The sequence below is a fragment of the Chiloscyllium punctatum genome, chromosome 10 (assembly GCF_047496795.1).
Source record: "Chiloscyllium punctatum isolate Juve2018m chromosome 10, sChiPun1.3, whole genome shotgun sequence".
NCBI classification, from domain to species: Eukaryota; Metazoa; Chordata; class Chondrichthyes; order Orectolobiformes; family Hemiscylliidae; genus Chiloscyllium; species Chiloscyllium punctatum.
This window is the reverse complement of record NC_092748.1, coordinates 81,372,912-81,388,883: the sequence shown is the minus strand read 5'-3', so window position 1 is coordinate 81,388,883 and position 15,972 is coordinate 81,372,912. Positions and strand designations below refer to the sequence as shown.

At 40.1% G+C, this 15,972-nt stretch overlaps 1 protein-coding gene across 11 annotated transcripts in view; it reads left to right on the top strand.

Moving 5' to 3' along the window:
* nckap5l (NCK-associated protein 5-like) overlaps window positions 1–15,972 on the top strand; it is a 753,060-nt gene that overhangs the window by 674,686 nt on the left and 62,402 nt on the right. For 10 of the 11 annotated variants that reach the window (XM_072579642.1, XM_072579644.1, XM_072579641.1 and 7 more), the window contains one exon: window positions 3,169–3,256. The exons of the other annotated variant lie outside the window; for it this stretch is intronic. In XM_072579642.1, the coding sequence (XP_072435743.1) occupies window positions 3,169–3,256 (88 nt within the window). The remainder of the gene's footprint in view (window positions 1–3,168; window positions 3,257–15,972) is intronic. 11 annotated transcript variants of the gene reach the window in all.

Below are 15,972 nucleotides of genomic sequence, written 5' to 3'. Positions count from 1 at the left end.
ATGTAGTCTGTATCCTCTGGTTCAAATTTTCTGTATATGATAAAACAGCATCTCATGAATTGTGTCGCTTTAGAAGCTAAACTAAGCAATCATTTATGTCCCAACCTCCTCTTTTGCAGTAACAACATGCCCAATTTTTGTAATCACTCATGATAATTCAGTCATTTCATGCCTTCAATCATTCTGATTGTCCACTTCTGTATCTTTTCAAGAGCTGCAATATCCTCCGTGGCAACCAAGACTGCATGTAGTATTGAAAGTGCTGTTGCAGCAATAATATGTAAGATGATAGGAGTACTTCACTATTTTTGCTCATTATTCTTCTTTTTATTTCATCCCAACATGTAATTTGCCATACACAATACTGTCTAGCACTATTGTTTCAATTTATTTGCAATTAGGACAGTCATACCTCCTTCATTTTCCATCTATATTAAGTAATAGTCTTTTTTTTTGACTATTTTTGTCTGCATGTGAAATGTTTTACATTTTTCAGTATGAAATTTCATCTGCCACCTCTCTGCCCAATTGCCAAGTATTTTCAAATCCTCCTGTAGTTTATCCTGTTCAGTTTTTCAATCTGCAGTCTATATTAGCATAATGTAATCTGCAAATTTAGTCTCTGTACTTGTGACTCCTCTCTCTGGGTAATTTCTTCAGGCCTTCAAAAAAAGTTTCCAAAAACCTTTACGATAACATTTTTGAAGTCTGATCAACTACACCATCAGGCTTTGAGGTCTATCAAACAGACACGTATACAATTGGGTATTCATTTTAAACATTCTTGCTTTCTGCCTGTTCAAAGCCAGCATGTGCAGGGGAAACTGTGTAGGAATTCTTATACTTGAATGTTTCAATGCTATACTAAGTGCCTGTTCAGTCTGTTCACATTTAAAATTCTGTCAGTTGGTAAGAAGAGATCTATATGGCGGCAAGTGTGCACCAAGTTCTTTCATTACTGGCTGTATTTTTTTCCCTCATATTTGTGGGAATTTTTCCCTATATCTCATTGTTCCTTGGAGATTAAAATGAACTGCTTTCTTGAGCCACTTCAGTTATTCTGATGAAACCATTCCCAAAGTATGGTGGAGAGTTGCAGGACATTGATCCAGCAATGTTGAAAGAATGGTGACATACTTCCAAATCATTAGGTTGCATGACTGAGACTGGAATTTGTCATGGTGTTTCCATTTGCCTATTGTCCTAGTGCTTGTACATCTTAGTGTTTAAAGGATTGTGGGCTACTGTTGAAGAAAGCTTTCAAAAGGCTTTGAGGGTAGAGGAGGTGAGCCTATTGCAGAATACGCAGTGTCTGAAATGCTGTTATAGATACAGTATTTATTTAACGGAGTGGGACCATTTTGGTGCAAGCGATTTGGCGCAGACCCATTTAGGCGCAGAACTATTTTGGCACAGCTCCTATTTATTCCTTTTCAGGCTTAGTTAAAAGCATTAATGAAAGCAATAAAAATAATGTTTATTCTCTTTAGTAAAAATGTTAAAAAGAAAAAAATAAAAGAAATAAATTACTTGCAAAAAATCTAAAATATGACGTTTATTCAAAATTATGGGCAATCCCTGGTAAATACTCAACATCATTTCTGTCACTAAATCTTCTTACAAGTGTTTGTATTCTAGCGTCTGCTTCCCTGAATTTCTTTAATTTCAATGGAATATCATGCCCTGCTACGAGATGCTCATAGTTAATGTCCCTTCCTCTTTGAACTTTTTGTAAATTGTCAATAAATTTCCAAATAATTGGATGTTCCACTCCAAGTTCGCATTGTAATCTCCTATGGGTAGCTTCTGTGTAATTGTTTGTTCTGTCCTCATTGTTTAAAGTTTTTTCATATAAATTCCACATTCCAACTAGCGGTGGATTATTGCTTTCATTAATGCTTTTAACTAAGCCTGAAAAGGAATAAATAGGAGCTGTGCCGAAATGGGTGTGCGGCAAAATGGGCTGCGCCAAACAGGCCGCACCAAATTGCTTGCACCAAAATGGCTGCGCCGAATGGTCCTAAACTCTTTATTTAACTGGTCCAGTTAAGTTCATTGTCAGTATTATACTGGAGTTGCTAATGGCATTAAATTCAGAACTGACAGTGCCACTGAATATGGGGAGATTGTTAGACCTTCTTTCATTGGAGCTGGTTATTAACCAGCACTTGATGGCATGTATGTTACTTGGAATTCAACATACAGCCACTGTGTAACTTAGATCAGCTTAACTGCATGTAATCCTTACAAATGCCAGTGTGAGACCCATATCTAATATAAAACAGTAACAGCACTGTAGAAATCAAATCTATTGTGTAAATGACCTGTTAGTTGGAGACATCAAAAACCTTGAGCAGGATTGGGTGCCATTTTATTTGTAAGATCTGTACAAAAATAATACTGTCGCATTACTGAACCATATAATGGTGTCTACAGTTCAACAAAGCTGTAAATATGATTCCTGATGAAACGTTGATTTTCCTGCTCCTCAGATTCTGTCTGACCTGCTGTGCATTTCCAGCACCACTCTAATCTTGACTCTAATCTCGAGCATCTGCCGACCTCACTTTCGCAAAACTGTAAATGTGTATGAGACTTCAAAGTACTGCACAGAACATTTCCCTATCATTGCACAATGAATTCTGCAACATAAAATGCACACAGTTTCAAGTGAAGAAGAAATAACTCAATTACTGAACTAGTTAGAAACTTTCATTGGTGCAACAGTATAAAATAGATTGTTAATACATGTCAGGTCTGGTATTCATACTTGGTTGCTTTGCTTACGTGACCAGTGGGTTTAGAATATGTTCTGCCATGATGGATAAAAATTTGAAATCTGTTTTCAGTGACATGCTTATTGCCCAACATTGGTGAGTTCCAAACAAAATTCTCATGTTTGTCAGCCTGCATAAATATGAAATATTAAAGATAAGATTGACAGGTAGGGAGCACACTACCTTTGGTTAATTTAGTTACAATTTGTTGTATTATGTTGTGTCTCACCAAAAGACACAGCCAAATTTAGTAAGGTTATGAAATTACTGTTGTTGGCTGAATATTTGATTTAGAAAACAAATTTGTTTGTTTTGTTGTTAATTCATTGATGTCCACATTTTTCACAATGTATTCACCTGAAGTATTTCAATGCACCTGTGATTGCTGCAGATTATGAGTGTTCCGGAGAGAATAAATGTAGATCCAGATAACGTGAAGGAAGCTATCGCTGAATCCATAGGCCAAGATCAAATTATAGGTATGAAATGTATCTAAACGAGTATTTTTTTTAATATAGTTGATTTATATCTGGTGTGCTTAAAACTGAAACTTGAAGCATATATTAAGAAAGAATATAAAAATCTTTTCAGTACATTAGCTTAGAAAAATTGAAACATTTAAACATATTTTTCAGATTGTATTCATTAATCACTTTCAAAATAACCTGTTCTCCAGGGTGTCCTTTTAAAATTTAATTTGACATCTGTATTGCACCTTCATTGAGTAAGATTACTGTATCTGAAATCTGATAGGAAAGTACCAAAGCTGTTTTCTTTATTGTTTAGTGTTTGGTTATCTCCAGAATCTTATTCTGTACTGGACAAAAATCACAAGTACCCATTTTCAATATCACAGTTGTTCTCTTACAAAGGTATATGGTAGTCTTAGTTTTCTCTTTCTATTAAAATTGCCGGCAGATACAACATGGAACTTTGTAATAAAACTGTTATTTCATTCAGCAGCTTTGCAGTGTACATAAGTTAATGTGTTCTTGGGGACGGAGCTCCTGAGACCCATTTGTGAAGCAGATATAAGTCTCACTTCAGAAGGAAACAGTTAACGGTGAATTTTACAGAAATATAGTACTATTAATATGTGTAAAAAAGACAACTATTAAGTTCATTTAAACCCGTTTGTACCACTATTTCAACCCAACCTACTTAATCTGTTGAAGGAAGGCCACTTAAAATTATGAGTCATTGGACTAGAAATGTTAACCATGTTTCTCTCTCAATGGTAGCTGCCAGACCTGCGGAGTTTCTACAACATTTCTGCTTTTTTCATTCCATATCTCCAGCACGCACCTTTTTTTAAAGTTTGTGTGTTTCATATGATATTATGACTTCCAAAATTATTGCAACTAAATTCTAAAACTTGTAAAGTTTTGATGATTATTGTATTCAACCATGGAACCACAGTAGATGTTTCCATTTGAAAATTCATTGCCCATACTATACAGAGCATTAGTTTTTGGTCATTAATATTGAAAATCATTTTTATTCCGCTCAACCTCAACTTTAACCATATTTTCATTCTGCTTTTTTTAAAAGGATTAAATCAACATTAATTACGATTGCATAGACTTTTTACCAATTTATATTACCACATAGAAAAGTCTTCTAAAGTCACTGAATCATGTTAATATTGTACATATCCTCTAGTTCTATGCTCATAGTTGAATACCACCACATAATCTTCATGCTGAAAACACCTTGTACATGTTGTGTGACACTATCTCATTGCTACATGAGATTTTTCACTATACCTCTTAACAACTCAAAACTAGTCTTCATGAGGCAATGTGGACATCAGGAAAAATATGGAAGGGTGGGTGGTAAAAAAGGAGGGGGGGTGGCATTGCTAATTAGAAATGGTATAACGGCTGCAGAAAGGAAGTTTGAGGGGGATCTGCCTCTGGAGGTAGTATGGGCTGAAGTCAGAAATAGGAAAGGTGCAGTCACCTTATTGGGTGTTTATTATAGGCTCCCCAATAGCAGCAGAGATGTGGAGAAACAGATTGGGAAACAGATTTTGGAAAGGTGCAGAAGCCACAGGGTCGTAGTCATGGGCGACTTCAACTTCCCAAATATTGATTGGAAGCTCTTTAGATCAAGTAGATTGGATGGGGCGGTGTTTGTGCAGTGTGTCCAGGAAGCTTTTCTAACGCAGTATGTAGATTGTCCAACCAGAGGGGAGGCCATATTGGATTTGGTACTCGGTAACGAACCGGGACAAGTGGTGGGCTTGTTGGTGGGTGAACATTTTGGTGATGGCGACCACAATTCTGTGACTTTCACCTTGGTTATGGAGAGAGATAGGTGCGCACAACAAGGTAGATTTTACAATTGGGGGAAGGGAAATTACGATGCTGTAAGACAGGATTTGAGGAGCATACGTTGGGAGCATAGGCTGTCAGGGAAGGATGTGGTGGAAATGTGGGACTTTTTCAAGGAGCAGATACGACGTGTCCTTGATATGTATGTACCGATCAGGCAGGGAAGAAATGGTCGTGTGAGGGAGCCTTGGTTGACGAGGGAGGTTGAATGTCTAGTAAAGAGGAAGAAGGAGGCTTACATAAGGTTGAGGAAACAAGGTTCAGACAGAGCAGTGGAGGGATACAGGATAGCCAGAAGGGACCTGAAGAAAGGGATTAGGAGAGCTAAGAGAGGGCATGAAAAATCCCTGGCGGATAGGATCAAGGATAACCCCAAGACATTCTATGCATATGTGAGAAACCTGAGAATGACGAGAACGAGGGTAGGTCCGATCAAGGACAGTGGTGGGAGACTGTGTATTGAGTCGGAAGAGATAGGAGAGGTCTTGAACAAGTACTTCTCTTCAGTATTTACGAACGAGAGGGACCGTATTGTTGAAGAGGAGAGTGTGAAACGGACTGATAAGCTAGAAGAGATACCTGTTAGGAAGGAAGATGTGTTGGACATTTTGAACAACTTGAGGATAGACAAGTCCCCCGGGCCTGACGGGATATATCCTAGGATTATGTGGGAAGCAAGAGAGGAAATTGCAGTACCGTTGGCAATGATCTTCTCGTCTTCACTGGCAACTGGGGTGGTACCAGGGGACTGGAGAGTAGCGAATGTTGTGCCCCTGTTCAAAAAAGGGAATAGGGATAACCCGGGAATTACAGGCCAGTTAGTCTTACTTCTGTGGCAGGCAAAGTAATGGAAAGGGTACTGAGGGATAGGATTTACGAGTATCTGGAAAGACACTGCTTGATTAGGGACAGCCAGCACGGATTTGTGAAGGGTAGGTCTTGCCTTACAAGTCTTATTGAATTCTTCGAGGAGGTGACCAAGCATGTGGATGAGGGTAGAGCAGTGGATGTAGTGTACATGGATTTTAGTAAGGCATTTGATAAGGTTCCCCATGGTAGGGTTATGCGGAAAGTCAGGAGGCATGGGATAGAGGGAAATTTGGCCAATTGGATAGAAAACTGGCTAACCGGTAGAAGTCAGAGAGTGGTGGTAGATGGTAAATATTCAGCATGGAGTCCAGTTACAAGTGGAGTTCCGCAGGGATCAGTTCTGGGTCCTCTGCTGTTTGTAATTTTTATTAATGACTTAGAGGAGGGAGTCGAAGGGTGGGTCAGTAAATTTGCAGATGATACAAAGATAGGTGGAGTTGTGGACAGTGAGGAGGGCTGTTGTCGGCTGCAGAGGGACTTAGATAGGATGCAGAGCTGGGCTGAGGAGTGGCAGATGGAGTTCAACCCTGCCAAGTGTGAGGTTGTCCATTTTGGAAGAACAAATAAGAATGCGGAATACAGGGTTAATGGTAGGGTTCTTGGTCAGGTGGAGGAACAGAGGGATCTTGGGGTCTATGTACATAGATCTTTGAAGGTTGCCACTCAGGTGGATAGAGTTTGTAAGAAGGCCTATGGAGTATTATCGTTCATTAGCAGAGGGATTGAATTCAAGAGTCGTGAGGTGATGTTGCAGCTGTACAGGACTTTGGTTAGGCCACATTTGGAGTACTGTGTGCAGTTCTGGTCGCCTCACTTTAGGAAAGATGTGGAAGCTTTGGAGAGGGTGCAGAGAAGATTTACCAGGATGTTGCCTGGAATGGAGAGTAGGTCGTACGAGGATAGGTTGAGAGTTCTCGGCCTTTTCTCGTTGGAACGGCGAAGGATGAGGGGTGACTTGATCGAGGGTTATAAGATGATCAGAGGAATAGATAGAGTAGACAGTCAGAAACTTTTTCCCCGGGTACAACAGAGTGTTACAAGGGGACATAAATTTAAGGTGAAGGGTGGAAGGTATAGGGGAGATGTCAGGGGTGGGTTCTTTACCCAGAGAGTGGTGGGGGCATGGAATGCGCTGCCCGAGGGAGTGGTAGAGTCAGATTCATTGGCGACCTTTAAGCGGCATTTGGATAGGTACATGGATGGGTGCTTAATCTAGGATAGAAGTTCGGCACAACATCGTGGGCCGAAGGGCCTGTTCTGTGCTGTATTGTTCTATGTTCTATGTTCTATATTCAACTGTGAGAGACAATCCCGTAGTCCAGCATATGCTTTACTCAACTATTATGACCAAGATAGAGCACCAGTGCTGGATAAAAAGGATTTTACAAGAGCATGTCAGGAGCAACACCAGGAATATCTGAAAGTGAGGTGCTGTGCACATAAATTCTTGTATTTCTAAAATTCTGACAATCATTAAATTTAACCATACGACCACAATTGGTGCTTCCATTTAAAGACACAGCACAGGACTACATGCCACGAGCTGAAGTCATACATAGCACGAAAGTGTTGGTTGAGACTAATCTCAGTCCCAGGACATGGTCATTAGAGCAGAATTATGAAGGGCAGTATCCTAGACCAAACTGTTTTGAGTGGTGCCATCAATGGGTTGAGTTGCCCTTGTCATTCAGTTTGCAAGTGAGAAATGTTGTTGATTACTGTAGGAATCGCTGAGAAAGCCTGTGCAGAATGGGCTGAGTGGCCTCCTGCGCTGTAACAATGTTATAATTCTGTTATTGCACATTGTTCAGTTCTATTCTTAATTAGTGAGGTAAATGAGATAAATGATTAGTTTGTACCCTGCCCCCCTCCAAAAAATGACATTGATGTGAATGCTTGGATTGTTACTATCTCATGAATCTCCTCTTGTGTCACCACCACCTGAGCTATTTATGCTTATATAATTCTGGCCTCATGAGGATCTTTGATTCGAGTTGGCTATACATTGGGCTTCCTTGACCCCATGCTCTAGGGTTCTTTCCTTAAAACACATCACCACTCTATATCACTTCTTGCCTTTAAGATGCTCCTTAACTCCAAGCTCTTGGCATTCTGTCCAAATATCTTTTTCTGTGACCTGGTGTCTAATTCTGCTTCAAAATGTTCCTCTGAAACATTTTGGGGGAATTTACTATGCTAATGGAAATATTGAAATACAACTTGATGAGCTGTTAAGTTGTGCACAAGTCACTCACATGAAAGGCAATGACAATGCCCAGCAAGAAAGATTATAACTATTGACTTGACATTAACTGACTTTGCCAATGTTGAATCATCCACCACCAACATCTGAGGGGACACCATTGCGAGGCAACATGGCTAGACCAACTAGATAAATACTGTGGATAGTTGAGTAGGTCGGAAATTGAATATTCTATGATGACTGATTTACTTACTGACTGCCTAATGATTTTCCACCATCTTTGTGATAAAGCATCATGTCTGCAATGGAAGGTGGTGAATGAGAGATCCTGGAGGGATAACTTTATAAATGCAGTCTAGTTTTCTTATAATTAAATAAGCTTTAAGATATTTTGAAATAATATTAAGTTACGAGAAGTTACAACCCATGGGAGATTGATTAGCAAGGTTAGATCTCACGGAATACAGGGAGAACTAGCCATTTGGATACAGAACTGGCTCAAAGGTAGAAGACAGAGGGTGGTGATGGAGGGTTGTTTTTCAGATTAGTGGCCTGTGACCAGTGGAGTGTCACAAGGATCGGTGCTGCTACTTTTTGACATTTATATAAATGATTTGGATGTGAGCATAAGAGGTACAGTTAGTAAGTTTGCAGATGACACCAAAATTGGAGGTGTAGTGGACAGCGAAGAAGGTTAGCTCAGATTACAACGAGATCTTGATCAGATGGGTCAATGGGCAGAGAAGTAGCAGATGGAGTTTAATTTAGATAAATGCGAGGTGTTGCATTTTGGGAAAGCAAATCCTAGCAGGACTTATAAAGTTAACGGTAAGGTCTTAGGGAGTGTTGCTGAACAAAGAGACCTTTGGCATTTGGTATGCTTTCTTTTATTGGTCAGAGTATTGAGTACAGGAGTTGGGAGGTCATGTTGCAGTTGTACAGGACATTGGTTAGGCCACTGTTGAAATATTGCATGCAGTTCTGGTCTCCTTCCGATCGGAAAGATGTTGTGACACTTGAAAGGGATCAGAAAAGATTTACAAGGATGTTGCCATGGTTGGAGGATTTGAGCTACAGGGAGAGGCTGAACAGGCTGGAGCTGTTTTCCCTGGAGTGTTGGAGGCTGAGGGGTGACCTTATAGAGGTTTGCAAAATTATGAGGGGGATGGATAGGATAAATAGACAAAGTCTTTTCCCTGGGGTTGGGGAGTCCAGAACTAGAGGGCATAGGTTTAGGATGAGAGGGGCAAGATATAAAAGAGACCTTAGGGGCAACTTTTTCACAGAGTGTGGTACGTGTATGGAATGAGCTGGCAGAGGAATGGTGGAGGCTGGTACAATGCCGACATTTAAAAGGCATTTGGATGGGTATATGAATAGGAAGGGTTTGGAGGGATACGGGCTGGGTGCTGGCAGGTGGGACTAGATTGGGTCGGGATATCTGGTCAGCATGGACAGGTTGGACCGAAGGTTCTGTTTCCATGCTGTACGTCTCTATGACTCTACTTGCAGCCTTAAATTGGGTATGCAAGCTCTGAACAAAGTTGTACCTAGTTATTTAGTAGCTAGATTTATCTGCTTTTTTCTCTTGAAGCTTGAGTTAATTATTTGCAGGAATTGTATATAGGGGCCTCCGTCAGTGCGTTCTTATCTTCACTGAGTATTGCATTGATTATTCCAACTTCCTATGGTGAAGAGGCTGATTTGAACATACAGTACTGGTAGGTCTTCTCCTCCTTTTAATTGTAATACATAGTTTTTAAAGTTTAAAGATGGTATATCAGCTTGGTTAAATGAAATATACATCCTGGGCATATGTGGGATTCACAAAAAAGCCATGGATTCCCAAAGAAAAATCTGCAGGAAGTGCCATTAGATACATGAGCTTGAACTTGAATTGTCAGTACTTCAGCAGCAGCTGGAATCACTGCTGTGCAACTGAAAGGGACAGATGTATGTGGGTGTCGTGTCTAGAGAAGTGGCCACATCACAGATTAAACGTGTATACAGGCAACAAGGGAATAAGTGACTACCAAGCCTAAGAGAACGAAGTCTAAGAGGTAGGCATTACAGGGCTGCCTTGAGTCTATCTTCCTGACTGATTGGTATTCCAGTTTATGTATTAGTGAGGATGATGGTTCCTCAAGAGAGTGTAGCCAGAGCCAATCGCTGGACACCACAGGCATTGCAGCTCAACAGTGGGGGTGGAAAGTGGGGGAGGAAAGTCTCTGGGTTAGTAGGTCTGCTTCTGGGAAAGATGGAACCTGTACAAGGCAGGTGGTCTACACCTGAACAGGAACAAGGTAAACATCCATGCAGGGAAATTTGCTAATGTTGTTTGGGAGGATTTGAACAAGATTGACAGAGGGTTAGGAAGCTGATAGCAAATTCAGAGCAAGAACCTGGAGGCACAAAATTAATAATAATGAGAAACCAAAGAGGGAGAGATTTAAAAAGTGTACAGGGTAGGAATTGGGCAGTGTTAAAATGTACAATGTAAAGTGTAACAAGTATGACAAATAAAGTCAATTAGCTAAGGGCACAGATAGTTACATGGCAGCAAGATACCATTGCAATAATGAAAACTTAGCTTACAGTGAGGCAACAATTTATGAAGAGAAATTTCACCATCACAACACATGATTTAATGAGAGACTTTTGAATATATTGCAGTAGAGCAGTTCAAGAGCAAATATTCATCCTTCTCCATTTGAGAGATTTTCCCAGCATTAAGTGAGAAGTCAGAGGGTGGCTATATCCTTATCAAATATGAAAACAACAGCAGCTCAATATCACTGGATATAGCGTTTTCAGCAGGGGCTGTAAATGTAAGATGTATCATCTTTTGGTTGAAAAATCAATTGTAACTGTGAAAAAGAATGATACAGTAAGTGAAGCATCAAATGAGCCCCTGTTGCATGAGTTAAAAAAATACCAAATGGGTAGTCACACACTGGCAAATATATACTATAGATCTCCAAATAGTGGGAGAATGTTTCAGGAGCAAATATATATGCAGATTTCGGAGTGCAAATATAATAGGCAATATTGGTTGTGACTTCAGCTACCTAAGTATCAACTATGATATGTATAGAATGGGGACACGATGTTCTTGAACTGCTTTCAAGGGAACATTTTTAGCCAGCACGCAATCAGCCCGATAAAAGAGGGCACAATTCTAAATTTGGTCTTAGAAAATGAAGTTAAACAAGTGGATGAAGAAGCACCGGTGACTATTTTAGAGGTGGTGATCACAGTAGTTAGATTTTGCACCATTATGGAAATGTTCAAAACTAGGGTAAATATTCTAATTTAGGGAAGGACAAGCTTTTCAAGGCTGAGAGGTGATCTGGTAAGAATGGACTGGTAACAACTACTTAAAGGAAAGCCAGGGACAAATCATTCAAAGCACAATTCTGTGGGCACAAACAAAAACAATGGAACTGCCAATTCTCGAGCCCCCTAGTTAAACAGATGAATACATGATAAGGTACAGCAGAAAGTGCTTCTAAAAGCCATACTTTAGGAAGCTTAGAGGAATTTAGAAAGTAACAGAAGTGAAGTGGAATTGGTCTCCCTCCTATCAGAACGATGTTGTGAAAGTTGAAAAGTTCCAGACAAAATTTACAAGCACGTTGCCAGGGTTGGAGGATTTGAGGTACAGGGAGAGGCTGAACAAGCTGGGGTTATTTTCTCTGGAATGTTGGAGGCTGAGGAGTGACCTCAGAGGTTCATAAAATCATGAGGGGCGTGGATAGAGTAAATCGACAACGAATTTTCCTTGGAGTGGGAGAGTCCAGAATGAGAGGGCATAGGTTGAGGGTGAGAGGGGAAAGATTTAAAAGGAACTTTAGGGGCAATGTTTTCACCCAGAAGGTAATGTGTGTATGGAATGAGCTGCCAGAGGAAGTGGTGGAGGCTGGTACAATTACGGAATTTAAAAGGCATCTGGATGGGTATAACAATAGGAAGGGATATCAATTTAGAGGGATATAGGCCAAGTGCTGGCAAAAGGGACTAGATTGGTTAAGATATCTAGTTGGCATGGACGAGTTGGACCGAAGGGTCTGTTTCCATGGTGTACAGCTCTATGACTACAGAGAAGGTTGTGCATATCACTTGTAACTTGTGCCCAGATGCAGAAGCTGTGGATATGGTCAATCTGACTATCGTGTGGCCAAATTACGAGACACAAAATTGAGAGATAAGATTAACCATTACTTGGAAAAGCATCATTTAAATGTGGAGGGTCTGGAAAGTTTTGAGTAAGTAACAAAGAGAATTGATGAGAGTAGGGCAGTAGACGTTGTGTACATGGAACTGAAAATTGTGTTGCTGGAAAAGCGCAGCAGGTCAGGCAGCATCCAAGGAGCAGGAGAATCGACGTTTCGGGCATAAGCCCTTCTTCAGGATTCCTGAAGAAGGGCTTATGCCTGAAACGTTGATTCTCCTGCTCCTTGGATGCTGCCTGACCTGCGCTTTTCCAGCAACACAATTTTCAGCTCTGATCTCCAGCATCTGCAGTCCTCACTTTTTCCTAGTTGTGTACATGAATTTCAGCAAAGCATATGACAAGATTGCACATTAGCAGATCAATCAGAAAAATAAAATCTGATGCAGGGGAATGTGGTGAATTGGATTCAAAATCGGATCAGTGACCGGAAGCAAAGGATCGTGGTCAACAGATGTTCTTGCGAATGGAAAGCATTTCCAGTGGTTTTCCACAAGGCTCGATCTTAGGTCCCCTGCTGTTTGAGGTAAATGTTAGTGCTTTAGACTTTATGCATAAAGTATGGTTTGGAAGTTTGCAGATGACAGGAAAATTGGCCAGGTGATTAACTATAGAGGGTGGCTTTCGACTGAAAGAAGATAGCAGTGGTTGGGTTGATTGGGCAGAAAAGTGGCAAATGGAATCAAGGGTTATGTTGAAAAAACAGGAAAGTGGAGTTGAGGATTATCAAATCGGGCATGATCTCATTGAATGGCAGAGCAGATCAGCTGAATGGTCTATTTCTAGAGCTCTGTCTTATGGTATTGAATTCAAGAGCAGGGATATAATGCTGGAGCTATTGAAAATGCTGGTTAGGCCAGTTCTGGTCACCACAATATCGGAAGGTTGTTATGATGCCATAGGTAGTATGGAAGAGATAAAGAGTAATGTTGTCAGAGATTGAACATTGTAGCTATGAGGCAAGTATGGATTTCTTCCTTTGGACAGAAGAGACTGAGACATGCATAATTATGAAGGGTTTGTATAGAATGGACAGGGAAGACCTAGATCCACTACAGGAAATGTTAATTAGTAGGGAACACCCATTTAATGGTAATTGGCAGGAGGAGTACAGGCAACCTGATGAAAACTATTTTCCCCCAGATTTTGGTGGCATATGGAAATAAATGCCCAGTTTGGTGGTTAAAGTTGAAGTCTTCAACTTATTTAAAGGAACCTTGATCTGGATGTGAAGCGCCATAACCTGGAAGGCTACTGACCAGGTGCTAGAGTATGGGATTAGAATGACTGGCTAGTTTTTCAGCTGGTGCAGACATGATAGACCAAATGACCACTTTCTGTGCTGTAAATTTTCGATGGTTGTGTGGGAAATGGTCACTACTTCAGAGCTCATAGTTTGGTGGAGTGGGGGGAGGCAATATATTTCCGTGGACAGAGGATTGGCCAACTAACAGGAAACTCTTTTTAGGTGTTATCTTATCACATCCCATGAATGAACAATAATTAAATGAAAACAGCAATGACAGCCTTTTGGGGATGCAAGTTTTAGATTTCTAATATCAATTGTATGTTTCTTGATTTCAGTCCTTATTGCTTAGATTTTAATTTTAGCATTCTGCTGAGTAGTGCTCCATTCCTCCACAAGAGGAAATAGTTTTCCTGTATTTCTTCTAATGAATCTCTTTTATTATTGAACAGATCACCCCAAACATTCTAAACATAAATGTGCAAACAAAGTTTATGCAACTTATTCCTGTAATTTAACCTATCAATCTGACATAATCTCTGTTCCACCCCATCACATTCAAAATGCCTTTCCTGTGATGTCCAAAACTGAATGCACTACTCCAGGTGAATTCTGATCAAGCCACCGACAACTGAAGCACAACTTTCTTAGTATTGTGTTACAACTCCCTTGAGATAAATTCTAGCATTCAATTTACAATTTTAATGACTTTTAACGATTTGTGTGCATGGACACTTAAATCCATTAGTTCCTGCACAATGCTTCACTCTCACCATTTGGGATATTTTGCTGTCTTATTAGATGACAAAAAGGTCCCCAAATCCATTGCTGTTACTTTAAATGCTATTGATAATGGAAAGAATAGTAAAGTTAATCACTGGAGTTTGTTTGATTGGTTTTAACTATATTTCTAATATTGCTTTTCATAATTGTGTAGAAATTTCACAAGAAAGATACAAATGTCAGAATGTTTAATATTGAAGAAATATTAGGGATTTTCAGAGATGTTATTACACATCTCTAGAACAGTTGAAGCTTGAATCTGGTCCTCCTTGCTCAGAGGAAGGGCCATTATTACTGCAACACATGAGTCCCCAAAATAAATATTATCTTTTAAAGGTAAAGTACAATAGACTATGGATCAACTACCAATTGTGTATTTGGTATGTATGTTTGACCTGAAGATAATTGATGGTTGATGTGACAACGGCATAAGGTTTGAATATAAGAGCCAAGATCAGTAGGCAATTCAAACCCATCTTGACTTCACCTTCACTTTCTTGCCTGATATCCATCTGCCTGTAACAGTGCTGCTCTTAAGTATAAGATCTGCATTATTTGGGGGCTTATTTACTGCACAGGTCTTGAAAACACTTGGGCTAGTATATACAGAACTCAGGTTCCCAACACTTCACAAAGTACAGAACTGCAGCACCTGCTAAGATCTAGGAACTCTCTGGGTCAGCTGTACAGAATTTGTTATCTAGCTGGCCCATTTTTCTGAGGAGACTGCTAATTCGACCCTGAGGAACCCATTTGTAAACTTACGGATATTATATCCCTTACCTTAGAGGCACATGTTAGTGATCGTAATGAGGTCAGCCAGGTGAACCTCAGTGAATATGAATTCCCTAATTTGAACTGTTTGTCTGGACCAATCAGTGAGCCCTGGCTGACAGATAAGAAAAGGAGTGTCACCGCAGAAAGGCAGCAGTGTGGGAAAAAGAAAAAAAGAACAAAAAAAAAGCAGAGTGCCAGTGATTTTGTTCACTGAGAGCTGGCTCTGAGGGAGCTGGAGCAGTTTCAAAGACTCTCCGTGTGTAACAAAATAGAGACTTGGTGACAGGATATTGGCCTCTGTGGAGTTATTTCAACGATGACCAGATTATTTTGATTATTTTGCATGGGATGTGACAATTGCTGATAAGGCTGTAATTTATAAAAAAAAGAAAAGGAGTGTCAGACATCCTGTTCATTCTGAGACCTGACTCTGAAGTAGCTGGATGAGTGTCAAGCTCCACAAATAAATAAAAGGTAATTTGGTGATGAGATACTGCAGAGTTACTTCAGCATGCTTACCTTCATTGGGCAGATCATTGAGTATAGGAGTTGGGACATAATGTTGCAGCTGTACAGGACTGTGATGAGGCTACTTGTGGAATGCTATGAAAATTCTGGTAACCCTTCAATAGAAAGCATGTTGTTAACTTGAGAGGATGCAAAAAGGATTTACAAAGGTGTTCCCAGGATTGCAGGGTTTGAGTTGTAGAGAGAGGAGAAATAAGCTTGGCCTTTTTTTCCTGGAGTGT